General features: G+C 33.4%; 1 protein-coding gene across 3 annotated transcripts in view; it reads right to left on the minus strand.

The window, feature by feature from the left end:
* Positions 1 to 340: 340 nt before the first annotated feature.
* The window catches only part of LOC150106564 (uncharacterized), a 36,568-nt gene continuing 10,022 nt past the window's right edge, over positions 341 to 26,886 (minus strand). The window contains exons 1-4 of one of the 3 annotated variants that reach the window (XM_090392534.1): positions 26,655 to 26,804; positions 9,246 to 9,869; positions 3,943 to 4,596; positions 341 to 1,078 (exon numbers count right to left, since the gene is read on the minus strand). In XM_090392534.1, coding sequence (XP_090248660.1) covers positions 436 to 1,078; positions 3,943 to 4,596; positions 9,246 to 9,856 — 1,908 coding nt within the window. In that variant the 5' untranslated portion in view covers positions 9,857 to 9,869; positions 26,655 to 26,804 and the 3' untranslated portion in view covers positions 341 to 435. Of the gene's footprint in view, positions 1,079 to 3,942; positions 4,597 to 9,245; positions 9,870 to 24,256; positions 24,338 to 26,654; positions 26,805 to 26,886 lie in introns of those variants that run through there. The other 2 variants (XM_090392533.1, XM_090392535.1) reach the window with 2 other exon arrangements.

A 26,886-nucleotide genomic window follows, 5' to 3' on the forward strand; every position in this document is an offset into this window, starting at 1 on the left:
ATTCGTATTGCAATCCAGAACAAAATCACTTTTTCCTTCATCTTTATGAGCACGATCTGAATCAAGGATTCGAATCCATGCATCTCAAATCAAAGAGTATATTTCTTTTGTCTTTACCATTAGAATTTCGCACGATGTTAAGAGCTTGTTAAATTTGTTTCAAAATATTCTCTCTCTCTCTCTCTCTCTCTCTCTCTCTCTCTCTCTCTCTCTATATATATATATATATATATATATATATATATATATATATATATATATATATATATATATATATATATATATATATATATATATATATATATATATATATATATATATATATATATATATATATATTAATTATATTTACTTTCATTTTAGTAGAATGGTGACTGTAACTTTTTTCCCAATTTCGTGTTACTACTCAATTTCTTTATTTATTTTCCCACTAGCTTATACCAGTTTCCATCTATTCTGTTCATCTTGCTCGTAAAATGAGCCATCTGGATCACTTCTGTAGGTCAAAATGGAGTAGAAGTGGGTTCTGTAATACATTGATTTTCGATACTCAACCACTGACCTGATCAGATCAGCCACGCGCCTCGCTTCGCATTTATCCCTATAATCCCTAGTGAAACAGGCGACAACTCCGCATGTAGGGTAAATTAGAAATTTGCCATCTATTGCTGTCGAACAAACCCCACGCCACATTACGTTATCGTCTACAAGTTTCGCTATCTTCAACCAGCATCGGTCCAGTGCCGTCAGACCGTTAATATCCTTTAACGTTTTATTCAAAAACAGCATCCAGTTTCCATCGATAATGTCCTCTAGAACCTTATCTTTGATTTCCACTTCTTTTTTTTCTTGTTCCTGTTCTTGCTTCTCCTGTTCCTCAGCTTTCTCCTCTGCCTCCTTCTCTTTCTCCTTATTTTCCTCTTTATCCTCCTTCTTTTCATATTCTCGACGTCCTTCTGTTTTATGATGAAGCAGGTAATCTTTACTATAGACACGAATGAAAGGCTCAGTTGTAATTTTACTTGGAAGAATTGATTCATTTATTTTGGTGTTGCTTTCTGCCATTTGGAGAGAATGTCTGCAAAAATAAAAAATATAAAATATAATAAAAACCAATAAAATAGAAAAAATCATTAACCTACTCACTGTACATTTGTACTCTATGTCTATAACGTTTCGTGAGTGGAAATCACATAACAAAGGGGTACAGGAGATTAGTAATGTAAAAGACAAATATTTGCCCTTTTTGAAGAATATGTAAGATTCTATAATACAGTTATCATCAAATTGTTCATATCAACAGATCAGTATACGTATAGTTTAACTACTTGGAAAACATAAAGTGATTTAAGGTAGTATAATTATAGTGAAATCACAATGACTTTGCCTCTCTATCTATTGTTCAACTTCGTTTGTAACCAAACTCGGCTATGAACCAAAATTTTGAAATCGTATTTTTCAAGGGGGAAAACTATTTCGGCTTTAAACTTGAGTGCCACTTTTAAAATGGAAAAATGTATATTCTAAGCAGAATTCTGATGAATGAAACACTAATTCTTGGTGAAATCAAAGTGCAAACTTTACTGACAGAAGATAATTCATAACGTCCAAGTCATAGAGCTCTTGTGACGTGCACTGGTACCAAGAGCAATGGATCTCATTAACGTTTAATTCAATGGTAAAAAAAAAAAAAAAAAAAAAAAAAAAAACTTTAATGTTGTACCGGATGAAGCAACATTGCCAGTTTGTAGTATTCTGTATGTAAGGTAGCGTGACTACATTCTTAAAATCTTGTTTACCTAAGGGAATAGTCGGAGGCGTAGTAAAAATTTTGTTGATCCCCTTGGGTTCATACCCATTGAGGGAGATGGCACGCTTCCGGTAGCGAGCGCAGTTCTTCATTCCTCATAATTGAAGTAGTAGACATCTCGTAATGTTTTAATCATGCCTATCTTCTGTCATTTTCTATATAGGGCAGACAGAAAGGTTAGGTGAAATCCTATGGCCCAACACGTAAAAGACGTGGAAATAAGAAGGCAGCAAAAGTCATGTTTGGTATCTCATTCATCTAACACCTTTCATTAATAAACAGAAATGTCTTATATTGATCATAACATTTTTACATGAAAGTTCAAATAAGCATCTCAAACGCTCAGGATACCCACAGAATACAACATAAATCAAGGCGTATTCAACTCTAAGTTTGGCCTGTTACATAAAAAATCTTACTACCGCTCACCTAGAATACGACACGGTTAAGCTACAGAACGTGACAGCAACAACTAACTGTGTTCCCACATGTATATAGTAATCAATTTAGCATTTTGTAATTCTAGTTACTGATTTGTACCTATCAGCAATTGTGAAGTTCTGATAGAATCTCATCCTATTCTACTCAATTCCCTCAGCCATATGGCCATGGAGATTGCTATATGCTACCATACTAGGGAGATGATTATGAGCAAGGTGGTTTCTTATTGCCCTCCTTGCGATAGTATATTTTATGGCTGTTGCCATACGTGTTCACAGAACAGGTTTGCATGTTTTGAGGGATGAAAAACCAGAGTTACCAGGAAAAAAAACCTTCGATCTCCATATGACACCGGCCAACTCACCTTTATTCGAAAGAGAGTAGATAACCATCGAACCCAGGTCTTTCCGACCAAATGGCTTCGTTTATACAGAGGCTGTAATCATGTAATACGTGTAATTAATCATTTAAATAAACATTAAAAAACAATAAATTAAACATCTAATACATGTAATTAATTGTTTCTAGTCTTTTTTTATTTTTGTATAATTTTGCATAACATTTGTATAACATACAGACAAATTAATCCTTCAGAAACCACGCAAATTGTGGAGAGTACATGGCCTTAATGTAGATGATGATGATGATGATGATGACAGAGGTTCAGTGTAGTTGGTGGATGGAGTGGTGGAGATGGAGAGTTAGTGAGTATGTATCCTCCCTCGATGAATCTTCGGACTCCTTGGGGGGTGTTACGGAATAGTAAAAACATTTGCTAGTATCCCTGATGATTAAGTGTGACGATTTACGAAACTACAAACCTTATAAGGTTTATTTGTTTATTTTATGAAACTAATTAATTATTTAAAGACAAGTGGTCTCAATACCAGAACTTATCTACCGAACTGCTAAACCACAAAAATTTACGTATTAATCTTAACTAGATTATTGTCTACATCTTAATACATCATGTGTCATATAATATATTGATTATAAGACATACATTCATCATTTACGTCATGATAAAATATATAATATTTTACAATGCTTTCCTCGGTTGTTTAATAGTGCATAACCCTTTGTGAAAATCACTTCACTTTTAGGTGTTGGTTTGCAAATTCACACTCACAATATCAATTGTTGTAATTAAAACAGTAACTGAGAGAAAATCTCGTGTAAACTTGCCCAAACAATAGCTTAAATTTATTAGCTTCTAAAACTACAAATATTACCCGTATGGACAATATTTGTAATTCAGGCAAATAAATATGCATGAAAGAAATTAGTGCTTAATTTGTCGTAGAAAAATGATATTCAAAGCTATCCTGTTTACAAATTGAAATTAAGCGTGTCATAATTTTTTTTAAACTTTCGCTTTAACGTTAAGTTAACAACAGCACGGAATAGTGTTTTGTTTAACTGCTGTTCAGCAAAATACTATTCAGTTATTTTCGCAGCGAAGTTATATTCTGTATTCGATGAATTTTTACATAATGATATACTGACCGAGATTCTTAGTTAAAATTGTTTAATTTAAATCCGTAACATAATTTTATTTCCTCTTAAAAATCTACTTGAGGGTTCATTTAAAGAAAATTTAATCGGAGTTATTTATTTTTTAGCGTAGGCATACAACATGAAATTTATAAAACTGTCATTTATATTTCTTTATAAATTAATTTTATCCATACCGTACAGGTTTCCATATGTTCTGCTCATCTCGCTCATAAAAGGAACCATCTGGATCACTTCTGTATATCGATATGCGTTTGTATCCATACACACTAAATTCACGTTTCCAGGAGGCGGCGTCGGTTTTATAATACATAGCTCTTCGGTAGTTAACCGAAGATGAATGTATTATAAAAGATCTGATCTCAAGATCTGACCAGATAAGATCAGCCACACGCCGTACGTCATGCATGTTCGTGTAGTCCTGAGTAAAACATAGGATAACTCCGAGTGTGGGATCGAATGAAGTTTCGTCGTTTATTGCAGTGGAACATGCTGCATACCACATATCGTTTACAAGTTTCACTATTTTGAACCAGCATCGATCGACGGCTGTTAGACCCTTTTTATCCTTTACCGTATTATTTAAAAAAATCATCCACTTTCCTGTGGTAATGTCTTCTAAATCTTCATCAGTATATTTCACTTCTTCTTCGTCTTCTTCTTTCTCTTCGTGCTCCTCCTCGTGTTCCTTGTGTTCCTGTTGATCTTCAACTTTATGCCAGAGCCTATAATCTTTACTATATACCATGATGAAAGTCTTTGTTGTAATTCTACTTGGGATGATTATATCATTTATAACGCTGTTGTTTTCTGCAATGTGGGAAGAACAACTACAAAAGAAACATCAGCAGATTAATTTTCTAAAAGACAGTTGTTTGTCTTTTGTAGAGAATGTCTAGCATTTTAAAATAACGTTCTCATCATAACGATTATACAAGTTCAATCAAAATTAACTTAAAATTAAACCTAATTATTAAAAAAGCAAAGTTACTAATTTTATAAGAGAATTATTTATCATTATTTTCTCTGTTACTCTGTAGTATTATTCGCTTTGGATTCATCCAAAGGTTTTTCTTGACTGCAAGAAAAACCCATTATAACTTATGTGTAAATTTTTGTTTTAATGAGACGTCATAGATTAAAAAATTTAAAACAAATTACATCTCACAACAGTTATCAGATGGGGATGTATGACCAGCTTTTGCATAATTCGAAACAATTGAGTTTGCACAATCTGCATGAAATTGCATCATGCAACAGCATAAAGCCTCACCTGCTAAGATTATCTCGTAATTCATCTGCGTGCAACGGCAACGAGTGAAAGATGAGGCGTGAGTGGATTATTCTATATAAGTATTAGCATAAATTTTGATTATTATCTTACAAAGGTATTGTGTAATCTCCAGATAAAATAAGGAATGCATAATATAAAGTAGAAACCTGGAAGTGAAGAATTCTTGAGATATTTAAGAAAACGGAGGTCACCACTCCAATTGATTATCGCTATAAAATCCTAATCCTGTGTTAAATGTTAAAATATCAATGAAACGTTCATGCTGCTCTGTCGATCTATCAAGTAGCGCTAATTAGATCTGTTGGAGAACAATAGTTTTAAAACGTATCGTTCTACGGGTGAGGGATATTTTGCCTAAAACATGCGCGTGACGCACTTTCATATTATGTTAAGTGTAATTCCAATCAATGAAACATTAGTTTCTTCGTCTTAGTGATTCGAACTGGAACCTGTACTTCAAACAGAACTCAGTAAGTTCATTTTGTAGACCCCATAAGGATCTTGAAAAAGGTAATAATCTTTTTTTTTTCCTTCCGCATGGTTTTTTTTCGTTTAAAGTGTTGTTAATCGATTTAAAGGGGTTGGTTGAATATAGTTTTATCAACAATCACTTATCTTCAACACTTATCTTACACATGATTGTTACTTTCAATGGTATGGTTAGTAATGGTAATATAAGTCCGCAGTGCTGAAACGTGTGGTTTCCACCCTGGAATATTTTTAGTAACTAATAGTTTATTTTGTGCCTTGGGTGAGCTAAAAATTTTTTTGTTTTGCCATTTTTATCAATTTTATATATTTAGTTTTCAATTTTTTATCCATTTTTCACCCGATATGAACAGCCTGCTCTAAAACATGGAACTTTTTCAAGTCATTCCAATCCACCAATGAGGGGGGTGTAGTAGTTTCTCACCAGGCGTGAAATTCGCCTACCACGTAAAGACAATCACAAACATCCATGTGCACGGCGGGATTCGAGTCGGCGATCTGTTAGTTGGATAGGGGATACGCTAACCATTTGACCAACCAGCCCGGCAAGTTAACACAAATACATTTGGTTTGATAATTATTTTCTTTCATGTACAGAAGGTTTTTTTTCCCCTTTCCTTCACTACCTCTTGTTTTGTACAATAACTCGAATTTAGAGGGAAAACTGTTGATATTACGGTTTAAGTCATCTCTTTTAGCACAGTTGCATTTAAATGCTTTAAAAATACATTGCATTTTACATAACTGTTTTTTCGCAACACGAAAATTTGAAATAACATGAATTCAACATCAGCGTGCTATAAACGTTTTGCCTCATCAGAGGGGGATTATGCTCCACATCAAGAAAGCCATTCAAGATCATAATAAGTATAAAAAAAACTAAATTAAAATAGTATCAAAAACAAGAAAACGAAACATAAGATATCTCTAGTTAGATAACAGTCGCCCTATATATATATATATATATATATATGACAATCCGTAGTGCGGTCGCTAGCACATTCCGCCATTTGTCCTTGGCTTAAGAAATATCTGCGTTGGTAAACCGACTTGGAGTAGAATTTATAAGTTCATTCACCTGAATGCAAATTAGTCTGTCGCATGCGGATATGGAAGGACTTTCTCGGAAAGTCGAATTTTACATTATATAAAACACACGATTAATGTAAAATATTATACTCATAATGTTAGATGGTACAATCATAATTCAAACTATTTCAAATCATTTTAGAAGCTACTGTTTGAAGACCTAAAAAACATAAAAAAAAAAAGAACAAAAAGAAAACAAGACAGCACAAATCATGACGGCATCCCATACAACTGCTAAACCACTAGAGGTTATTGGGTAGTTTGGTAATAAACAAAAACGCCTCATATTGACCATAATTGTTTCACAAGTTCTAGGAAGCATGTGAAATGTTAAGGATTTCCACACAATGTACCAACATCAGGTTTAGTCTGTTATCGTTAACAATCTAATTGCCACGGATACAGTACCCATGACGCTGCAGAACATGACAGCAGCAAGTAGCATTCTACCAACAAGCACACACACACACACACACACACACAGAGATTCATTTAACGTTTTTATTCTGGTTACTTATTTGTGTGTACTATTTGTGAAGGTCTGATAACATCTAATACGTGTAAGTAGTTGTTTATAGGTTTTTAGTTTTATAGGTTTATCTGTTCTATATATATATATATATATATAAAGATAAGCAGAAATTTGAAACGTTTTTATGTCACGTTTTTTATCTCTTCATTGTTTTGAAACGTCCAACAATATGTTTGCCTTCCTGAGACAACAATTTGTTATTGCCTATTGTTATTGCTTCAGGATTACAACAATCAAACTCATTGTCGAACAAGCCCGGAATAGCGGGGGGTTGGGCGCCGTAGGCGCTACGGGAGGGGGGGGGGGCAGAGCTTCCCTTGTATTTGTTTATTTTATTAAACTAGTTAATCATTTAGAAACATATGGTCTCAATACCGGCAGTTGTCTACAAAATATCTTAACATGTTCATTGCCAAACACGCGATTTCCTTCACTACCTCTTGTTTTGTACAATAACTCGAATTTAGAGCGAAAACTGTTGATATTACGGTTTAAGTCATCTCTTTTAGCACAGTTGTATTTAAATGCTTTAAAAAAATACATTGCATTTTACATAATCGCACGATGCGAGCCCCACACTATTTAGTTAACACAATTTAGTTAACATAGTACACACAAATAAGTAACCAGAATAAAAACGTTAAATGAATCTCTCTGTGTGTGTGTGTGTGTGCTTGTTGGTAGAATGCTACTTGCTGCTGTCATGTTCTGCAGCGTCATGGGTACTGTATCCGTGGCAATTAGATTGTTAACGATAAATTAAAATTGTACTGATTTCCACAATCAGATATGCAGTGATAAACGATGGTAAAATAATAATATACTTTATAATGACGTACATGACGAATTTATTTTGTCTTATAGTTAATATATTATTTTAAATATGGTGTATTAGGTTTTAGGCGTTAATCTACTTTAAGATGAATGCGTAGATTTAATGACAGTTAACACTGTCATTGCCAAGATGAAAATTGGAATTTTGTATGGTGGCCATTTTTTTTTATTTAGTTAACGACGTTCGCGCGATAACGCGTGATCAACCGTTTGGTGTGGGCTCGCATCGCGTGATCGCGCGATATCGTTCATTGCCAAGCTGAAAATTGGAATTTCGTGTGGTGGCCAACTTTTCCCACACAACTATTTAGTTAACGACGTTCACGCGTTATCGCGCGAACGTCGTTAACTAAATAAAAAAAAATGGCCACCATACAAAATTCCAATTTTCATCTTGGCAATGACAGTGTTAACTGTCATTAAATCTACGCATTCATCTTAAAGTAGATTAACGCCTAAAACCTAATACACCATATTTAAAATAATATATTAACTATAAGACAAAATAAATTCGTCATGTACGTCATTATAAAGTATATTATTATTTTACCATCGTTTATCACTGCATATCTGATTGTGGAAATCAGTACAATTTTAAGGGCTGGCTTACAATTCACTCACAATGTCAATTGGTCTTAACTGGAACAGTAACTGACAGAAACTCTCGAATAAAATAACAAAGATAAGAGTTTCAATTTATTAGCTTCTAAAACTACAAATATTTCCCTTTTGGATAATTGGTGTAATTTACAGAACTAAAATTTATAAGACAGTAATGTATGCTAAATTTTATGGTTAGAGTTTCGAAAATAATATTCAAAGTAATCTTGTTTATAAATTGAAATGGAAGGTGTTATTCTTTTTTTTTTTCTCCTTTTTTTTTTTTTACCTCTCACTTTCACATTATGTCAACAATAACAGAATAGTGATTTGTGAACTGCGGTTCAGCACAATGCTATTCGGCTATTTTAACAGCAAAGTAATATTTTGTATTTCATGAACTGTTCAATTGAAATCCATAAAATAATTTTGCTTTCTCTTAAAAATCTTCTTTAGTGGTTCATCTAAAGAAAATTTAATCGGAATTAGTTTTGGGTGTAGGCATACATTATTAAATTTATAAAACTGTTATATTTTCCTTTAAAATCAGTTTTGTTTTTATTTCAGTTTAAAAGAAAACGAATTTTGCTTTCTATTTTGCACATGTTATTCTATAAGTTTTTTATTTATTTTATCAGTACCTTACAAGTTTCCTCCATCTGTTTTCCTCATCTCGCTCATAAAAGGAACCATCTGGATCACTTTTGTAAGTCGATATGTCGTTAAAATCATACACGCTGAATGGAAGTTTAGGGATGGCAACTGTGGTTGTGTAATACATGGAATTTGCGTAAGGAACCACTAACCAGAGAAGATCAGACAAACGCCGCACGTCATCTGTGTTCGTGTAGTCACGAGTGAAACATAGGATAACTCCGCTTGTAGGATTGGTTAGAGATTCGTTGTTTATTGCGGTGGAACATTTTGCATACCACATAGCGTTCACGTTTACGAGTTTCACTATTTTGAACCAGCATCGATCAAGGTCTGTTAGGCCGTTTATATCCTTTATCGTTTTATTCAAAAAAAGCATCCACTTTCCTTCAGTAATATCCTGTAAATCCTTATCTCTGTATTCGACTTCTTTTTCTTTTCTTTTCTCTTCTTGCTCCACCACCTGCTCACTATCTTCCTGTTGATCTTCAGCTTTATGCGAGAGCATATAATCTTTGCTATATGCCTTTATAAAAGTCTGAGTTGAAATTCTACTTGGAATCATTAAATCATTTATTCCAATATTGTTTTTTGCCATGTGGAAAGAATATCTGCAAAAAGAATATCAGCAAATTAATTTTCTAAAAGAGATTTGTTTGTCCTTTGCAAAGAGTCTGTAACATTTTAAAATAAGGTTGTCATGAAAATCATTGTACAAATTCAATCAAAATTAATGTAATTATTAGAAAAGATAAAGTTATTAATTTTACAAGAGCATGATTTATCTAATGATTTAACAGGAGAATGTCCAATTCTCACCTTCTCGTGGTGCACCCTGTTGGGTATCTACTTGGATACTGAACGAACGAGGATGGGCTGGCAATTTGGGATTTAGCCCACAAATTGTATTCTTATTGGTTAAACCAAAATAAAAAAATGATGGTACAACATGACAAAATTTCATGCCGGCTGGGGCGTCACCCAGTTAAACAAGCCCCCCCCGTTGTTTTTGCCAGGGAACCAGGGCGAACAGCGATAAGTCAGCTACTGGAACAAATCTGAAAACAAACCCCAACTCAACATCACCAGAGTTAAAGATCGGTACTATCAACGTAAGAAGCCTGAAATGGAGCTAGCTGAGGAATTAGATAAGTGCCAGATCGACATAATAGGGGTGAAACAAAAAAGACAAAAACTGGTGAGATATTTCTGAGCAATAAATACAAAATGTTATATTCAGGCAATGACAATCAAGGAAAAGAAGGAGTAGCCATTGTATTCAACACAAAATACGACGCTAATCTTCTTGAATGGCAGGCAGTCTCAAGTAGAGTGATGTGGGCAAATATGAGAATGGGGAACTGGACAATGAGACTTATTTGTGCCTATAGTCCCACAGAAGGTTCTACTAAGGTAGAAGTGGAGGAAGTTTTTGAAGCTTTAGAAAAATCAACTGACACAATGAAAAAGGAAAAGTTGGTCCTTGTTGGGGATCTAAATAGCAGAGTAGGAAACGATTGTGACACATACAAAAGTATTTTGGGAAAATTTGGAGAAAAGAGCAAAGCTAATAATAATGGCAAATATCTGTTGGATTTCTTCTCAGGACATGGACTGGTTATTACTAACACCATGTTCCAACATAAAAATGTGCACAAATTCACATGGAGAGAAGAGGCTAGGAATAAGAAAAGTCTCAATGATTATGTTATTGTTGATAGTGATGTTTTCTCCCTGGTGCAGGACACCAGAGTGTAAAGAGGATTTGAAATTGGAAGTGATCACTATTTAGTCTTGAGCAGGATAAAATTGAATTTCATATTGAAAACAATAACATGTAAGAAAGTTTTAAAGCGAATAAAAATTGAGCAGCTCTCAGATGTGAACTGTAGACTAAAATACACAAACATTATTGAAGAAAAAATTAAAGAGTTTGAGAACAGGAATCAAACCTTGGAGATTCAGTGGCAAACTCTGAAGAAAACATTGATTGATTCTGCCAGAGAGGCATGTGGTGAGGTTGTCTGCAAGAATAAAAAAATCATAACTCCCTAGTGGACACAGGAAGTTAAAGAGGAAGTGAAGGAAAAGAAGAAAGCATATCAAAAGTTCCTGTCAAATAAGTCATCTTGTGCTCTTAGACAATATAGAGACAAATGCAAGAATGCTAAACACTGTGTAAAACTAGCTGAACAAAAGTCATGGGAGGACTTTGGCAAGAATATAGAAAATAAATATCAAGAAGGTGGCAAAATATTCTGGAGGTTGTTGAAGAAGCTTAGGAATGGAGGAAAGAGTGCTGTAAAAGGAGTTAGAGATGATAAAGGTGACATGAAAACTGGAGAAAAAGATATCCTTGAAGTATGGATTAATTACTTTCAAAAACTTCTAAATGAAACAAGCAGTGATGACAGCATAGTGGTAAAAAACACTGACCAGGCATGCAGTCAGGAATACATATCCATACTTGAAGTAGAAAAAGCCATCAAAGGCTTGAAATGTGGAAAGGCATCAGGAGTAGATGATATTCGACCAGAAATGCTGAAGTATGGTGGTATAAGAGTCTTACAGTGGCTGCACTGCATAGTTCAGAAAGCCTGGACAGAGGGAGGAATTCCCGATGATTGGAGTAGAGCTATCATAGTACCCATATATAAAAAGGGAAATAAAACTAAATGTGAGAATTACAGAGGTATTTCCCTACTGAGTGTTCCTGGCAAGATCTATGCAAGTATACTTGAGAAACGGTTGAGAAGAATTGTGGAAGAAAAGCTTGGTGAAGTACAAGCCGGATTCAGGCGAAACAGAGGCGGTGAGGATCAGATCTTCACTTTACGACAAATAGTCGAGAAAGCATGGGAATATAACAAAGATCTGTATTTAAGTTTTGTCGATTTGGAAAAGGCATATGATAAGGTGCCAAGAGAGAGAAGCTATTCAATACGCTGCAGTTATATGGTGTCAATGGGACATTATATCAAGCAATACTTAGTCTTTATTTGAGTTGTAAGTCAGCAGTTAGAATTGAAGGAAGTACAGGAAGATGGTTTAATGTTAAATCTGGTGTGAGACAAGGATGTACGTTATCCCCTCTGTTATTCATTATCTCTATGGATCACATTATGAAGGAAAGTGGTATTAAACATGATATCAAAATTGGAGATGTTAATGTCAGCTCTTTGCTTTATGCGGATGATGTTATACTTCTAAATAAATCCGCTACAAGAATACAAGATTCTCTGACTAAATTGAACAGCTCTTGTAATAGATATGGTATGAAGGTCAGCAATAAAAAGACAAAGACAATGAAAATAGGCAGAATCATTGAAAATGTCAACTGTGTTGTGAATGGAGAACCTGTGGAGCAAGTAAAACATTTCAGCTACTTAGGCACGATTTTTAGTGAAGATGGTAAATTAAATATAGAAATAGACAACAGAATCAACAAAGCTGGTATGGTGGGAAGTCAATTGAATAAATTCATATGGAATAAGAGAGAAATTATTCGGAACACTAAATTAGCTGTATACAAGACAAGTGTTCAAACCAGTTTTAACTTATGGATCTGAGAGCTGGGTCAGAAGTAAAACACTTGACCAAAGACTAGAGACCGCAGATATGAGAGTCCTGAGAAAGATTATAGGCGTGAACAGATGGCATCAATGGCAATATCATATTAAAAACGAGGATATTAGGAAAAAACTTGATATTGTCAGCATCCAGGAATGCGTTAGCAGAGCTAATCTCAGGTGGTATGGTCACCTAAACAGAATGGGCGAGGAAAGATTAGCAAAACAAGTGTTGTCTGCCAGGTTGGCAGCAAAATGACCCAGAGGAAGACCAAGATATAGGTGGATTGATAAGGTACAAAGTGCCTTAGACGATAGAAATATAAGATCTGATAATGTTGGAGTCTTGACAAGTAACAGACTGATTTGGAGAAAAATTGTAGATAGAAAGTTAGTAATGATATAATTTTTTCATGTAGTACTATCATATCCTGTACACCCCTTGTAGTAAATGACAGGAATTTGATGATGATGATGATGATGAGAATGATATATAACTATTTTCTCTATTTCTCTGTAGTATTATTCTCTTTGGATTCATCCAATGGAAACCAAAGGCAGTCTAGAAAAATCACACTGAAACTAATGAGTAAATTTCGTTTTAATAGGAATCGATATATTAAAAAATTGAAACGAATAACATCTCATAACAGTCATCACATAGTGAAGTAAGAAGAGTTTTTGCAACATTCTGTCAACAACTGATTTTGCATCATGTAGAGCAACGTTTCTCACCCTTTCTAAGCCCAAAGACCCGTAAAATACCTAAAAAAAAATCTACGAATCACTATGTAATGTAATTTGAGGTAAGCAATTCAAAGTGTATCATCATTGAACAAAGTTTTAATTTTTATTAAACAAATAAATAATATAATATTATTATGTTACTTCTTACGAGTACTTTTAATGAGCCGGTTGAGTTTCTCGACCCCTGGAGAGTTTCTGGATGTCTGGCTCAATATTGATCAACTTCCGTCGAAGATCGACACACATACTAAGAGGATTTCTGTATTTTGTTTTTATTTGAAGGAACAATGAAAATCCTTTCTCACCCCTGGAAGGCCAGCGAATTTCAGAAAGAAGCAAAAGTTGTATAAATTCGCTGCCTATTTCATCGCAGAGTACTGAAAATAATCCGTTATTTAACGGTTGAGCCTTAATAAAATTAACTAGCTTCACAACGTTGTGTAGTACATTTTTAAATTCTGGTGACATTCCTTTGGAGGCTAACGCTTCCTTATGTATGAAACAATGTACCCAATGCATAGCCGGAGCTACTTCATTGACCTCAGAAATAATCCCACTATACCTGCCTGTAATGGCCGAGTTTTCCATCCCAAGAGAAGCCCATACATTTTTTTCACTGGATTCCTTTGTGTATTATGTAATTATTCAGAATGTGAAATATTTCTTCTTCAGTTGTTTGGGATGACAAAGTTCTACAAAACAGAATACCGTCATAAATATCGTCGTTGGTTTCTTTTTTTAAGTATCCATTTTATTTCAATACTTTTTACTTATTCAATTTTAATTTGTTTTGTTTGGGTGCTTAAATATATATATATATATATATATTTATTTATTTAATTTAAGTCTGCCTGCGCACCACCTGCGGACCCATCGTTGCGGATCACAGGTTGAGAAACACTGACCAATAGGAACAATTGCATCACATCTACTCTATAATATAAAATGATGTCTTTTTTTGTAACACAAAAAAAACGTGACACAAAAACGAAAATCCTTTCGTTTTTGTGTCACGTTTTTTCTCAAGTTATTTGAAACATTTTGAAACTCAGGGGCTACCATGAGTGTCGAGTCTTCAAAATTCGAGTCATCAGAATTCAAGGAGAACCGGCCTGCCAGTCCGGAACTCGGGGGAATTGGCTGCGTAGGCGTCAGGCGGGGGGAGGAGCCCCCCCCCTCCCCCAGTAACAATATAAAATCTCAGCTGCTGCGATTATCGCGAAAGTTATCTTCATACAATGGCAGCGAGTAAACGGTGAGACGTGAGTGGGTTATTCTTTATAGATATTAGCACAAATGTGGATTACTATTTTACAAAGATAGTTTGTAATCTCCAGATAAAATAAAGAATGGATAATGTAAACTAGATACCTGGAAGTGAAGGATTATTGCGGTATCTAAGAAAAGGAAAGTCACTACTTCAATTGATTATCGCCATAAAATGGTAAACCTGTGTTAAAGTATCAATGAAAAGTTGGTGCTACTCTCTAGATATAAGAAGTAGCGCTAAGTATATCTGTTAGTGAATAATAGTTTCAAAAAACGTGTCGTCCTAAGGGAGGGGGGGGGGGTACGTTCCTAAAACATGAGTGATGCACTTTCAAAATACGCAAGGAAATATGCTAAGTGTGATTCCGATCAATGAAACATTAATTCCTTCGTCTTCGTGATTCGGAGCGTGACCTGTACCTCAAACAGAACTCAATAAGTTCACTTTGTAGACCTATAAGGATCTCGAACAAGAAAGTAATATTTTTTTTTTCTTTCTTCCCAAGTGGTTTCATTTCGTTTAAAGTTACTTATCAAACAACGAACAACACTTCTCGTAGGATTATTTTATTCTTATACCTGAATGTTACTTACATTACCACTATTGAACCTGAATGTTCAATAGTGATAAGGTACATTAGCAGTACTGAAACGTGTGGTTCCCACCCACGAATGATTATTAAAAACCTATAGTACAATTTTACCATGGGTAGGCTAAACATTATTTATTTACCATTTTTATCAATTTTATATATTTTATATGCACATTTTTATCTATTTTTTACATAATCTGGAGACACCTGCTCTTGGACCAAACATGGAACTGTTTCAAGCCAATTCAGTCCCCCAATGAACGGGGTAGCCCATTTACACCAGGCGATGAAATTCACCTCCCATCTAAAGACAATCGCAAATATCCATGCTCATGGCGGGATTCGAATCCACGACGTTCGTTCGAGAAAGAATACACTAACCACTCGGCCAACCAAGCGGGCAACTTAACACAAATACAAATATTTCGAATAATTATGTTATTTTATTTATGTACAGAAGTTTTTTTTTTATTATTTTTTACTTTCATTCACTACCTGATGTTTTGTACGATAACTCGAATTACGAGCAAAACTTGTAAATTTACGGTTTAGTCTCATCCCGTTTAGCAATGTTCTATTTATGTTTTTTTTTTAAAGGAAAAGTACATTAGACTTTATATAACTGTTTCATAACACGAAAATTGAAATACCATGAATTCAACATCCACATGCATTCAATACGGAAAAACAGAAAAATAACCAAGGAAGATGCGCACATTTTTGGGGAGACATAACACACTTCACTCATAGCCTATCTTATTTTGCCTTCGATTTATTAAATAGATCTGTCATTGTACTTAGACTCTACCACCTTGGTCACATTGCCTTTTGAAGGCTAACCTTCTAAGGGACTAATCAAATCAGATTCCTGAGGGCCTAATACTAAATAAAGCAGAAAACTTGCGCTGACACCGAAATAGTAATGATATTAGTGCAAGAAGATTTATATTAAAGCAAAGAATTCGATGTGAACTCAGTCACAAAAACAAAGAGATTTTCGGGACTTATATTTTCCAACCTATACAAATGCAATCATTTTCTACATGTTTTCTGTAAAGCAATAGTTGGCAAGACCTGAGTATTTGAATAATGTCGTCATCTTCTATTGCAATATTTCAGTTACTGAACACATTCAGTAACTGAAATATTCAGATTCCACGTCTATAAAAATTTCATTCTTACTTAAGTTGTCTGCTTATTTATTTCAATGTTCACTTAATGTATCCATTTGACAATTTAAATTAAAAACTTATTTGTACCAATTGTGGTTAATGTGAGAAATAATCAGTTAATCAGTAAAAATGTGAGAAATAATCAGTTACTTTGATAAATCGTAATCAAGTAGAAACTATTTTCTGGTTCAAATAAATTAAGTTTTATTTTAAACAGTATGTCGTACTATCTTTACTGTTTTAGTTGACTGAATTTGAGTAGAGTTTAACACAAAACAAAATGCATAATCTCGAAGCCATATGTTAAACAATCCGCATTTGTAAATGCAAAGTAAAAGTTGAAGGTGAAGTAACTAACAAGAAATCATAAAACTGTTCTTTTTCTATTTAAATATCATGAAAGAATAATGAAGACTATCGAGCAGCCATCGTCAGGTTTACGAAAAAGCCGTTGCAATGTTAAGTGTATGAAGTTCAGCAAACGTACATTATGACTTCCAATTTTTTTTCAAATATTTCCAGTGAAACGCGGAAGATTTGTTTGCATATTAATTAGCAATTTATTTTTTCAAAACCTAAAGTTTTGAACCGTTAATATTCAAAAATGTATAATAAGACAATATAGAAATCTTTTACAGAATCATATTACAAAATAATTACTTTCAAATTATTAGAAAAAAATGACCGAATTATTTTATTTATTTATTTTTATAAACGTTTCCTATTCATAGAGCAGTCAAGTGATTTTTATTGTCTGATACGACGTGATAAAAATCATCCTCATCATCAATGGTGAAACGTGAAAGAACATAATTTTAACAGATGTTTGTTTGCTGATCTCTTGAAATGTTTGATTTTCTGTTGGAAACTGACGAAAGGTTTCCCGCTGAACACATTCAGTAACTGATTAATTTAAATAAATCGATTCAATGAAAATAATCATCCACTCTCCAACCATCACTTTGTAGGTTTGTACGCCACTTTAGCATACTTTCTTAAGTAGTAGTAGTTTCTGTAGTCGATCTGTTGGAGGGAGAATACTTTCTACATCTGTCTCTCATCCTGAGATTTTTATTTATTTAATAAGGTTAAAACACCTTATGGTAACTTGTTCTGGTAAAATACTTATAAGCTCGGTATTACTAAAATCTTGGTATTTCTAGCCTGGCTCCCACTGATGAGACCTGAATAAAGATCGAAACCGGTCGGAGTAGTGGCCCCTTGCCTTTAATACATAGCATCGTACATCTCCTCCAGGACATGTGCTTTGCATTAAGGGTAAATATTAAGAATAGTGATCAGCGCTTGGCCACCTTTACTACGAGTTGCCTTGACTTGCACTACGTGTGGGGTCACACACTTGCACTACTTGCAGGCGCAAACTTGACTTACTTGTTTGTCTGTTTGTTTACTTGGGAAATGGAGTAAAACCAGGTTTAAAATAGCTTGGTATCTTTAACATATATATATATATACAGTATATATATCATTCTAATTTAGTATGTTGAATTTATGTATGTCCTCAAAAAAACATTATCATCTCCATATGAGAATGGTTATTTAATTCATCTTTAGGTGGAATGTCATTATTGATTCTTCTTATCCTAGACGGGTTCGAACCAAATACTACATAAAACCCTCGAAATCGTGGGTCGTCTTATACGGCTAGTATAAAAAGGCAAGCTTAATTTCTTGGATGAATATTTAGGTAGTTACAATACATCGTTATATAAGAAAATAGGCAGTGTTTATAAACAAATCAGATTAATTTTTTGTTACATAAATTTATTTAAAATATTACAATAGATCTAATTCTTAAAAAACAAATAATAATTATTAATCTCAATATTCATGTTAATTTTCTTCATTATCTGTTAAAATAGTTTTTCAAATTCGTTGTTTAAATGACATCATATGGATCCCAGTTCGTTTTCATCGTCATCAGTGTCCCACAACAGATCATCTTCCATACCAGCCATAAGCTTAGAGATACCACACTTTTTAAATGATTTTATTACCGTCTCTACTTTTACTTTATTCCATGCTTTGATCACAAAATTACACAACGTATCAAGTGATGCAGCGCGCATAGATCCACCGTTTGTAAATGATTTTTCACCAGTCAACATCCAATTATTCCACTCTTCTCGCATGTGATTTTTAAATGGTTTGATCAAGGAGACGTCTAGTGGTAGCAATATAGAAGTTAAACCACTTGGTATAACAGCAATTGTTGTGTTATTTTTTTCTAGAAGACTTTTAGTATTCTCAGTTAAATGACTACGAAACATATCTGATACTAATAAACTGCGTTTCTTCATTATACCGCCTGGTCGAGTGCTCCACACATTATTTATTCATAATTTCACACCATTTTCGCCCATCCATCCTTTTTCGTGAAAATGTACAAAAACACCTGAAGGAAATTTTATCTTGGGTTTAGTTTTACGTTTGAAGATGATCATTGGTTTTAACTTGGTTGGTTCCATCAGCCAAACATGACAACACAACCGTTAACCTTGTTTTTTCATAACCTGTACTTCGAACTAGCACACTCTTACTACCTTTAGACTTCACTGTTTTATTGCTTATCATATCAAAGCTCATAGGAATTTCATCCATATTTCCATTATTTGACAATAGAAATATATGTTCTTGTCTCAACTGAATAATAAATTTATGGAAACTGGTAAATTTGTGGTAGTTTTCGAGCAATTATCGTTTTTTGTCGTATTACCAGAGTTTGTATGTTCATAAAACGATTACACCATCCTGAAGTAGCTTGAAATTCTATACTTTCATCCGGATTCAATCTTGACCATTTTAGTGTATATGCTAGAATCATATTTCTTATAACAAGTTTTTGTTCGAATTCCCATTCTGCAACGTGATTTTCCAGTTGCAGTCATCAGGTGATCCCCGTTCTCATTGCACATTTTTTCTTCGGCATTTTTTTAAAAATATCTTCTTTCTTCCTCCATTCTCTTACCATCTTCTCGGTTATGTCAAACTTTCTTGCAGCAGCACAGTCATTAGTTTGCTTTGCCATTTCAATTACCCTTATTTTAAATCGATCTTCATACTTTCTTTGTTTTGTTGCTGGTTCCATGATTTTAAATGATAACAATTTTAATAATCATAAAATTTTAAAACAATTGCAAAATTAATATTTAAAATTGGGGCTAATCACTTTTAATTAGGGTAATTCGCGTAAATACTAAATCTATGCTATGAAAAAAAAATAACGGATATGCACAGATATAAAAATAACGAATATAACAACAATACTGAACGTTGCATTAATACAAGAAACAAGAAATTGGAGGTCGTCTTAACCGCATAAGTTGAAACCAAAAATAGCTTAAAATTTAGGTATACGCCGACATATACGTATATTAACTTTTATATAATACAGCAGTTATTCATATGAAAAGTAACATTGTGCGTTAGCTAAAAGACTATGCCATCATTAATTTTAAAGATATTGCAAAGAAGGTGAAGACATATAGCGTTATTTTAAATACACATGGTGTTATTCAGAAGAACAGAATTATCATATATTTATTTATTATTTCATCAACTCTACTAATTTTTTATTTCATTACAGGTAGAGGAAGAAAAAACAAGTTATATTGCAGTTTACGTGCGATGCTACCATTAAACATGCATTTCATAAGGCAGAGAGAATTACATTTTAATTACAGTTAAAAAAACAACATGGCAGTATTAAGTGTTTATGTTCCAAGAGAAAATAAAGAAGAAGAAGGAATCTGTGGAATTTTAAAAACAATTACAATAAGTAATTAACAATGATCGCATACTTTTATTCGATGACAATGCTAGAATATTTCACCATAATACTGTTTGAGAAATAATGGAAACAAATCAAAAGAATAATGTATCAAGCTAATTAATTTTGCCCTATTCTTTAATTTAAAAAGGGCAAATTCCTTTTATACGAATTTTTATGCCTATAGAAATAATTTATAAAAATAATTAAAACCATTCGCAGAGAAAACTATGATAAAGTAGACAAAAGGATTAGAAACTGAGTTAAATAAATCACAATCATCGCCATATAAAATCCTGAAGAAACCGAAAAATGAAATTATGAACAACAACAACAACAACAACAACAACAACAACAAAAAAAAATATATATATATATATAAATATATATTCATATTTATATATACTGACTATAACCGAGACTAGACTAACTATTAAATTTATTCAAAACGCAACATGTTTCATCGGATTGTCCGACTTCTTCAGGCGTGGAAACATAGAAAGCAAGTAAACACTATAAGAAACATCGTATCACTATAAAACGACTATTAAAATCAGTTAGCTTTCAACTGTAGCTACAGTTCGTGTTGAAGTTCTATTGTTAAGTAGCTGCGTGCGTCTGATTTCACGCGTGTGCCAATATCGGATAGCAGAGCTGAAAGAGTGCGGTAGAATATAGCTGAGGTTATTATTTATGTGATGAGGGTCCATAACAATTTCCTTAGACTCGACTATGCGTCGCTCCACCTTGTCACGGCATATATGAAAGTTTGAGGTTGTTGTCCAGTTTATCTCATGTTGACGGCCTTCATCATTTGTGTTTACTGAAAACAGTACATGGCTTGACAGGGCACTTACTCTAGTTCTTTTGTAGGCAATGTCTCCCTGGTGTTCTTCCAGACGTAGGAGGATGGATTTTTCAGTTTGGTCATAGTATCGCTTCCCGCAGTCACACGTGATTTTGTATCATCTTCACAACCATCTACAATTCCACTCCTGGGAATTGTAGATGGTTGTGAAGATGGTTGTATTTGTTCACTTAGAATCCATAAAATTACAGGAATTAAATCAAATTTTAAAGAAGATGAAAAAAAAAAACAGGAAATAATGGAATAAATGTGGATCATTTAAATATGCTAGCTAGGAATTACATCAGACAATATTAAATCTATTAAGTAATATTTTACAAGCAGGAACAACTGAAATACTTGAAGAAAATCATTATATTTCTTATTTTCAGAAAGGTGGATAAATCAAAATGTTCAAATTGATTTAGAATAAGCTATTAGATTATTATTACAAAATATACGCAGAAAAAAGAAAATAAACAACTTTATATAACACATTTAGTAGAAGAACAAAATGAATTTAGAAAGAGATCTTGTGTATTGATTCAGTTTTTCATTTTAAAACAAATAATTTTAAAATAAAGATAATTCAATCTAAACACTGATACTCTATTCGTAGATTATGAAGAAATCTTTCATCTAGAAAAAAAAATGTACCACCTTTTTGAAATCCTAATGGAAACAGAATCAACTCCACAGTCCATAAAAGCTCCACAGTCCATACGAAGATAATTCCATTGCAGTATAACCAGTACGGAATATACCGAATGGACTGAAATAGAGGAATACAATTGCAACAAGAAACAACTTACTAACGATGTATAATAATAGAAACATGGAATTCGAAATGGGGGTAGAATGTCACGAATTGACTACCAAAAATAATGCTAAATCATAAAGCAAAAGGAAAAATAAATATTGCTACTTCTGAAAGAGTACGTATGAGGTTGGAGCAGACTAGTAATAATAATTTATTGTCTAATAATTAATTAATAATTAATGTCTAATAATTCGAAAAGAAAGAGAAAAATCCTGATAGTTACTTTACGATTTGTGGGAATTCAGTGGATAATATTCAGTCATCTAAAACCACTACATAATACATTGAAGTAAGAAGAATACCCGAAACATCAATAAATCATATGATAAAAGACGATGTTATATAAATAATAACGAATCGCAATATTGTATCCGTTATTGTCATGAATATTTATTTATTAATTGATTTTATTATGGTGGAGATGGCTCACATAAAGCCAAGTCACCTAAAGTTCGAAGTTAAAATGTTGCCGTTGAGAAATGAATCATTTTTCGTTCATCCGTATGTTCACGAACTTCAGGGATTCGAATCCATGCATTTTAAATCAAAAGGTGTATTTCATTCTTGAAACACACCTTTTGATTTAAAATCTGTTCTGTGTTTGGTGAACTTCATGTGTGGCTTGTTATTACGTAAGAATTGATAATGGTTATATCAGAATACGTTTAGTTGAGAAATTATTCAAATTAATTATTTTGTTTTCGCTTAAAGTCCGTATTCAGTGATTTATTTAAAGAAAAATTAACCACATTTCTCTCGATCGTAATGTATGCATTTCGAATGCTTATTAAAACAATTATTTTTAATAAAATACTTTTTATTTGAAACAAGTTACAATCAGCAACACCTTTTTCCTCTTTGCACATCTCTTATTATTCCACAATTTCTATTTAGGTTAGTCACACACTTGTTTCCATTTTCCGCTCATCTCGCTCAAAAAACAAGCCGTCTGGATTACTTCTGTACATTGAAAAATCGCGATTTTTATATATATTATATTCTACTAGACGAGTCGCACTGTTTGTTTTGTAATATATACTGTTTGGATAATCAACCTTTGACTTGATAATAGCAGCCACTCTTCTGACGACAGATTTGTCCCTGTAGTCCTGGGTATAGCATATAATTACTCCGTTTGTGAGCTCTGTTGCAGTCTGATTGTTTAATTTTGTTGAACACTGTGCATGCCAGATCAGATTATCCTCCACACATTTCCTTACCTGCAACCGGAATCGGTCAAGAGCAGTCGGACCATTTATATCCTCTTGTATTTTATCCCCCCCCCCCGAAAAAAAAACATTCCAAATCAAGTTATATATTTGGTCATAGTGAAAGTCAACTACAATGATTAATTTTATTACTGCACCCTGTTCACACGTTTAAAAGCTAGGATCCAGTATTGATATTCTTTCAGATTAGAAAACTACTTCTCTCTTGTCCTCTATCACGAGTGCCTGGTAAACAAAGTGATTCCCTTCATCTGTTTTACTTCTCCAGATCAAGGCAATCTTCTCTCAATTTAACCATGACAAACCACTCGTGCGATCAGGTTTCAGTTGAAATAAGTATCGGTAGCCACTTTGGAATAATCACTTAATTTTCTATGTTCCTATCATAAATCTATAATTGGAATTTCAATATTTTTATCTTCTTAGATGAGGTCTTTGTTAGTAAATACAACAACAAGAATGTTCTTATCAAAGAATTCATCCAGACTAATGTTAAAATCAAAGACAATACTCTTACCAAACAAAAAGCATGCATGAGATATAAAGAAATTCCGACCATTCAATCTTATTTTCCATATGAGTTGTTCAAAACAGATTCTCAGGCTAACTACACGAACTAGTGATATGAGCACAAATCATTTATGAAACGCATTTCTACAACACTCTATAGTTAAAAATACATAAAATTATTGAAAAATATATGGAATATAAAAAATATGGTCGCATTATTTTAATAATACTCATGGAAACTTTTTTGCGGGAAACCTTTAATGCTTTGCTAATTTACTCTAATTCAGTTTTCGTTTCTGAAGAATATCTGAAGAATCAATTGCTCTTAGTGGCGCATGGAGTCGGAAGGAATAAAAACACCATAACCATCAGGTAATAACAGCTAGTGACTTCTATTTAACTATCTGTATTTCAATTTTTCGATAAAAACAAACGTTTGGTGATTTACATACTCGTTTTCCAACCAACAGGCTGCGGATTCGAATCCCGCCGTGGGCATGGATGTTTGTAATTGGCTTTAGGTGGGAGATGAATTTCATCGCCGGGTGTGAGACCACAGCATCTCTTAATGGAGGCCTGAAGTGGCTTGAAGAAGTTTCATTTTGGGTCACTAGAGCAGGGTGAATGGACTATGTAAAAATAAATAAAAATACAATTTATATACAATTGATAAAAATATAAAAAATCCTTAGCCTAACCACGGTACAAAATGTACTATAGATTTGTTTGCAAATAACCTTTCGTGGATGGAAGCAACACTAAAATACAACTGATAATCTGCCAAAAGAACAATGTTCCCTTTCTATTCAGATCTTCCAGCACTTGCACCACTATGAACCCAAGATTACGGTAGTGACGAATGCTTAGCATTCTTCTAAGGAAGTAAATAGGAAGACAGGATCAACACTTGAAACTATTTATAAAGTAATCAAACAAGCGTCATACTGGCTGGTTGTTGTTTCGAGTTATAGCAAAAGTAGCCAAATCTATATGGCCAGTATATTGTGTCTGCAAATTTGAATATATGCTTCTGCTCGGTTTGTTTATTTTGTGGGATGAAAAAATCCTAGGGTCTGGGAGGGGAAAACCCTTTCATCTCTGCACCAGACTGCAGACTGGATAACTCACCTTCAACAGAATAACGTTTATAAATTCTAACTTCAAAATTTGAGACAAACAATAACATTTGCTATTTTTCGAAGAAGATGAGCTTTTCAGAGAAGTGAGTTCAGATCATGACCGGAAACACTTTTTCTCCTTTGTAAACATTGCAAAATAACTTTTCAGAGAAGGGTTGTTGGATAATGTAAAAAAAATCAAAATCTTCCATAGCACTCGTACCTTCAGTAAATATGGAAGAATCTTTTTAAAATATGTCCACGTTGATAGAAATAGAAAGATGACGGAGGAGGGAATAATGAAGTACAACGAACACCATTGAAATATCTGTCGCTATTTAATCGTAACTGAATTATGCAAGGAGGATTTATTTATGTATATGATCATTTCACGTTTAAATTGCAACTCATTAACTGCAATAATTTTGTTCAAGTTTAGGACATATTTACACCTATATATCTAACTTTTTGATTTCTAAGACTTTTTCAGAACATAAACTTAAGGTAGCCACATTATTGCAAGGGTTAGATTAGCTGAGAATTAAATAATGAAGAATTCGACTCAACCCAATAGAACAAAAAATCTGAAAGTCGCTGAGAGATATTGTTTAAGGCTTTCTAGCAACAACAAAGATCTTCAAATTTGAAGATCTTTGTTGTTAGGATTAGCGAATCAGAAGGTATTGCTTAACTCATAATCCAGTACTACAAGACGGGATCAGGATCCCTCCTTCACGAGGGTTCACTTCCTCTAGTTTTACCGGGACATGTGATATTCTTCTTTTTCTATAAATGCGTAGCAAAGATACCATAGAAAATGGAATAGTGATATGATTCTTTTTTCTACTATGAACTTAAATTCGCGCTAGAAAAAAAATCATCAAAAGATATTTCTTTACTAGACAAGATGGATCCAATTTCAAATTTAAATCCGAATACATAACCTACTACTTCTATGAAAGACAAACTCTTACTGCTGAAGCTACCTGCGATATATCAATCGTTGGTGCAACTTGTCTTATTATGAACAACAGGAAGAACTGTGAATATCTCCGAACATCAAGCCCACATTCGGCTTGTCAAACCTCACAAATCTAGCTTCAGAAATGTAGATTACGATGCTGTTTGTTTATTCAAACTCCTTATTGCTGTTGACTGTTTGTACTGATGATTTCTTACGATACGTACAACAAAATATCTGCATAATACATTTAATTTTCGTAAACCTGTGATTCTATAATTATGGATACTCTACAGGTCTCATTATACAAGAAACTCCTCTATGGTAGGTGAGCAAGTCCTTAGCGGATCGCTTCGGAGTATAAAATTCATTTCTATTAAAAGTCTCTCGAAAACATGTGCATAGTGGGATTCGAACCTACTGCTTAGAGCAGATATAATAACCACTCTTCTAAAGAGGTCAGAATACTTTTGCCAAGCAGTGCAGTTTTTGTTGTCACGAACGTTACTATTTTATTTTTTAAATACTATTAACTAAAATAGTTATCACAACGTAAAAAACCTAATTCTAGTGAAGCATCTTTAATAGTTACGAAAATACTGATCTGATAAACAAATCGACTTAAAAGTAATAGAATCGAAAAAATATTTATCTATAATAATTAAAGAAAACATACTAGAGTAAGCAGTTTCCCCTCTCTTTTTAATATAACAATATAATTGTTAATTTAATTTCTTAAATTAAACATCAGGAATGATGTGGGTGACTTACCTGACAAGGAACTGAAAATTATTCGATACAGATTAACTTAATCCAATGTTCACAAATAAAAAGAGTTTACTTGAAAATCAACAATTTACTGCCGCACGATTAAATAGAAAGGAACATGATGCAATTCCGAAACTAAAATTAAGTGATGGCGTAAGCAGGAACGATTTGTTTAGTCACTTCAAAGTCTACAATTGATATCATAGTTAGTTGATAACTATTAAGTAACTTGAGG

This window comes from Typopeltis vanoorti, chromosome 5 (genome assembly GCF_054136105.1).
Source record: "Typopeltis vanoorti isolate ZY-2024b chromosome 5, IOZ_Tvanoo_1.0, whole genome shotgun sequence".
In the NCBI taxonomy this organism is placed as follows: Eukaryota; Metazoa; Arthropoda; class Arachnida; order Uropygi; family Thelyphonidae; genus Typopeltis; species Typopeltis vanoorti.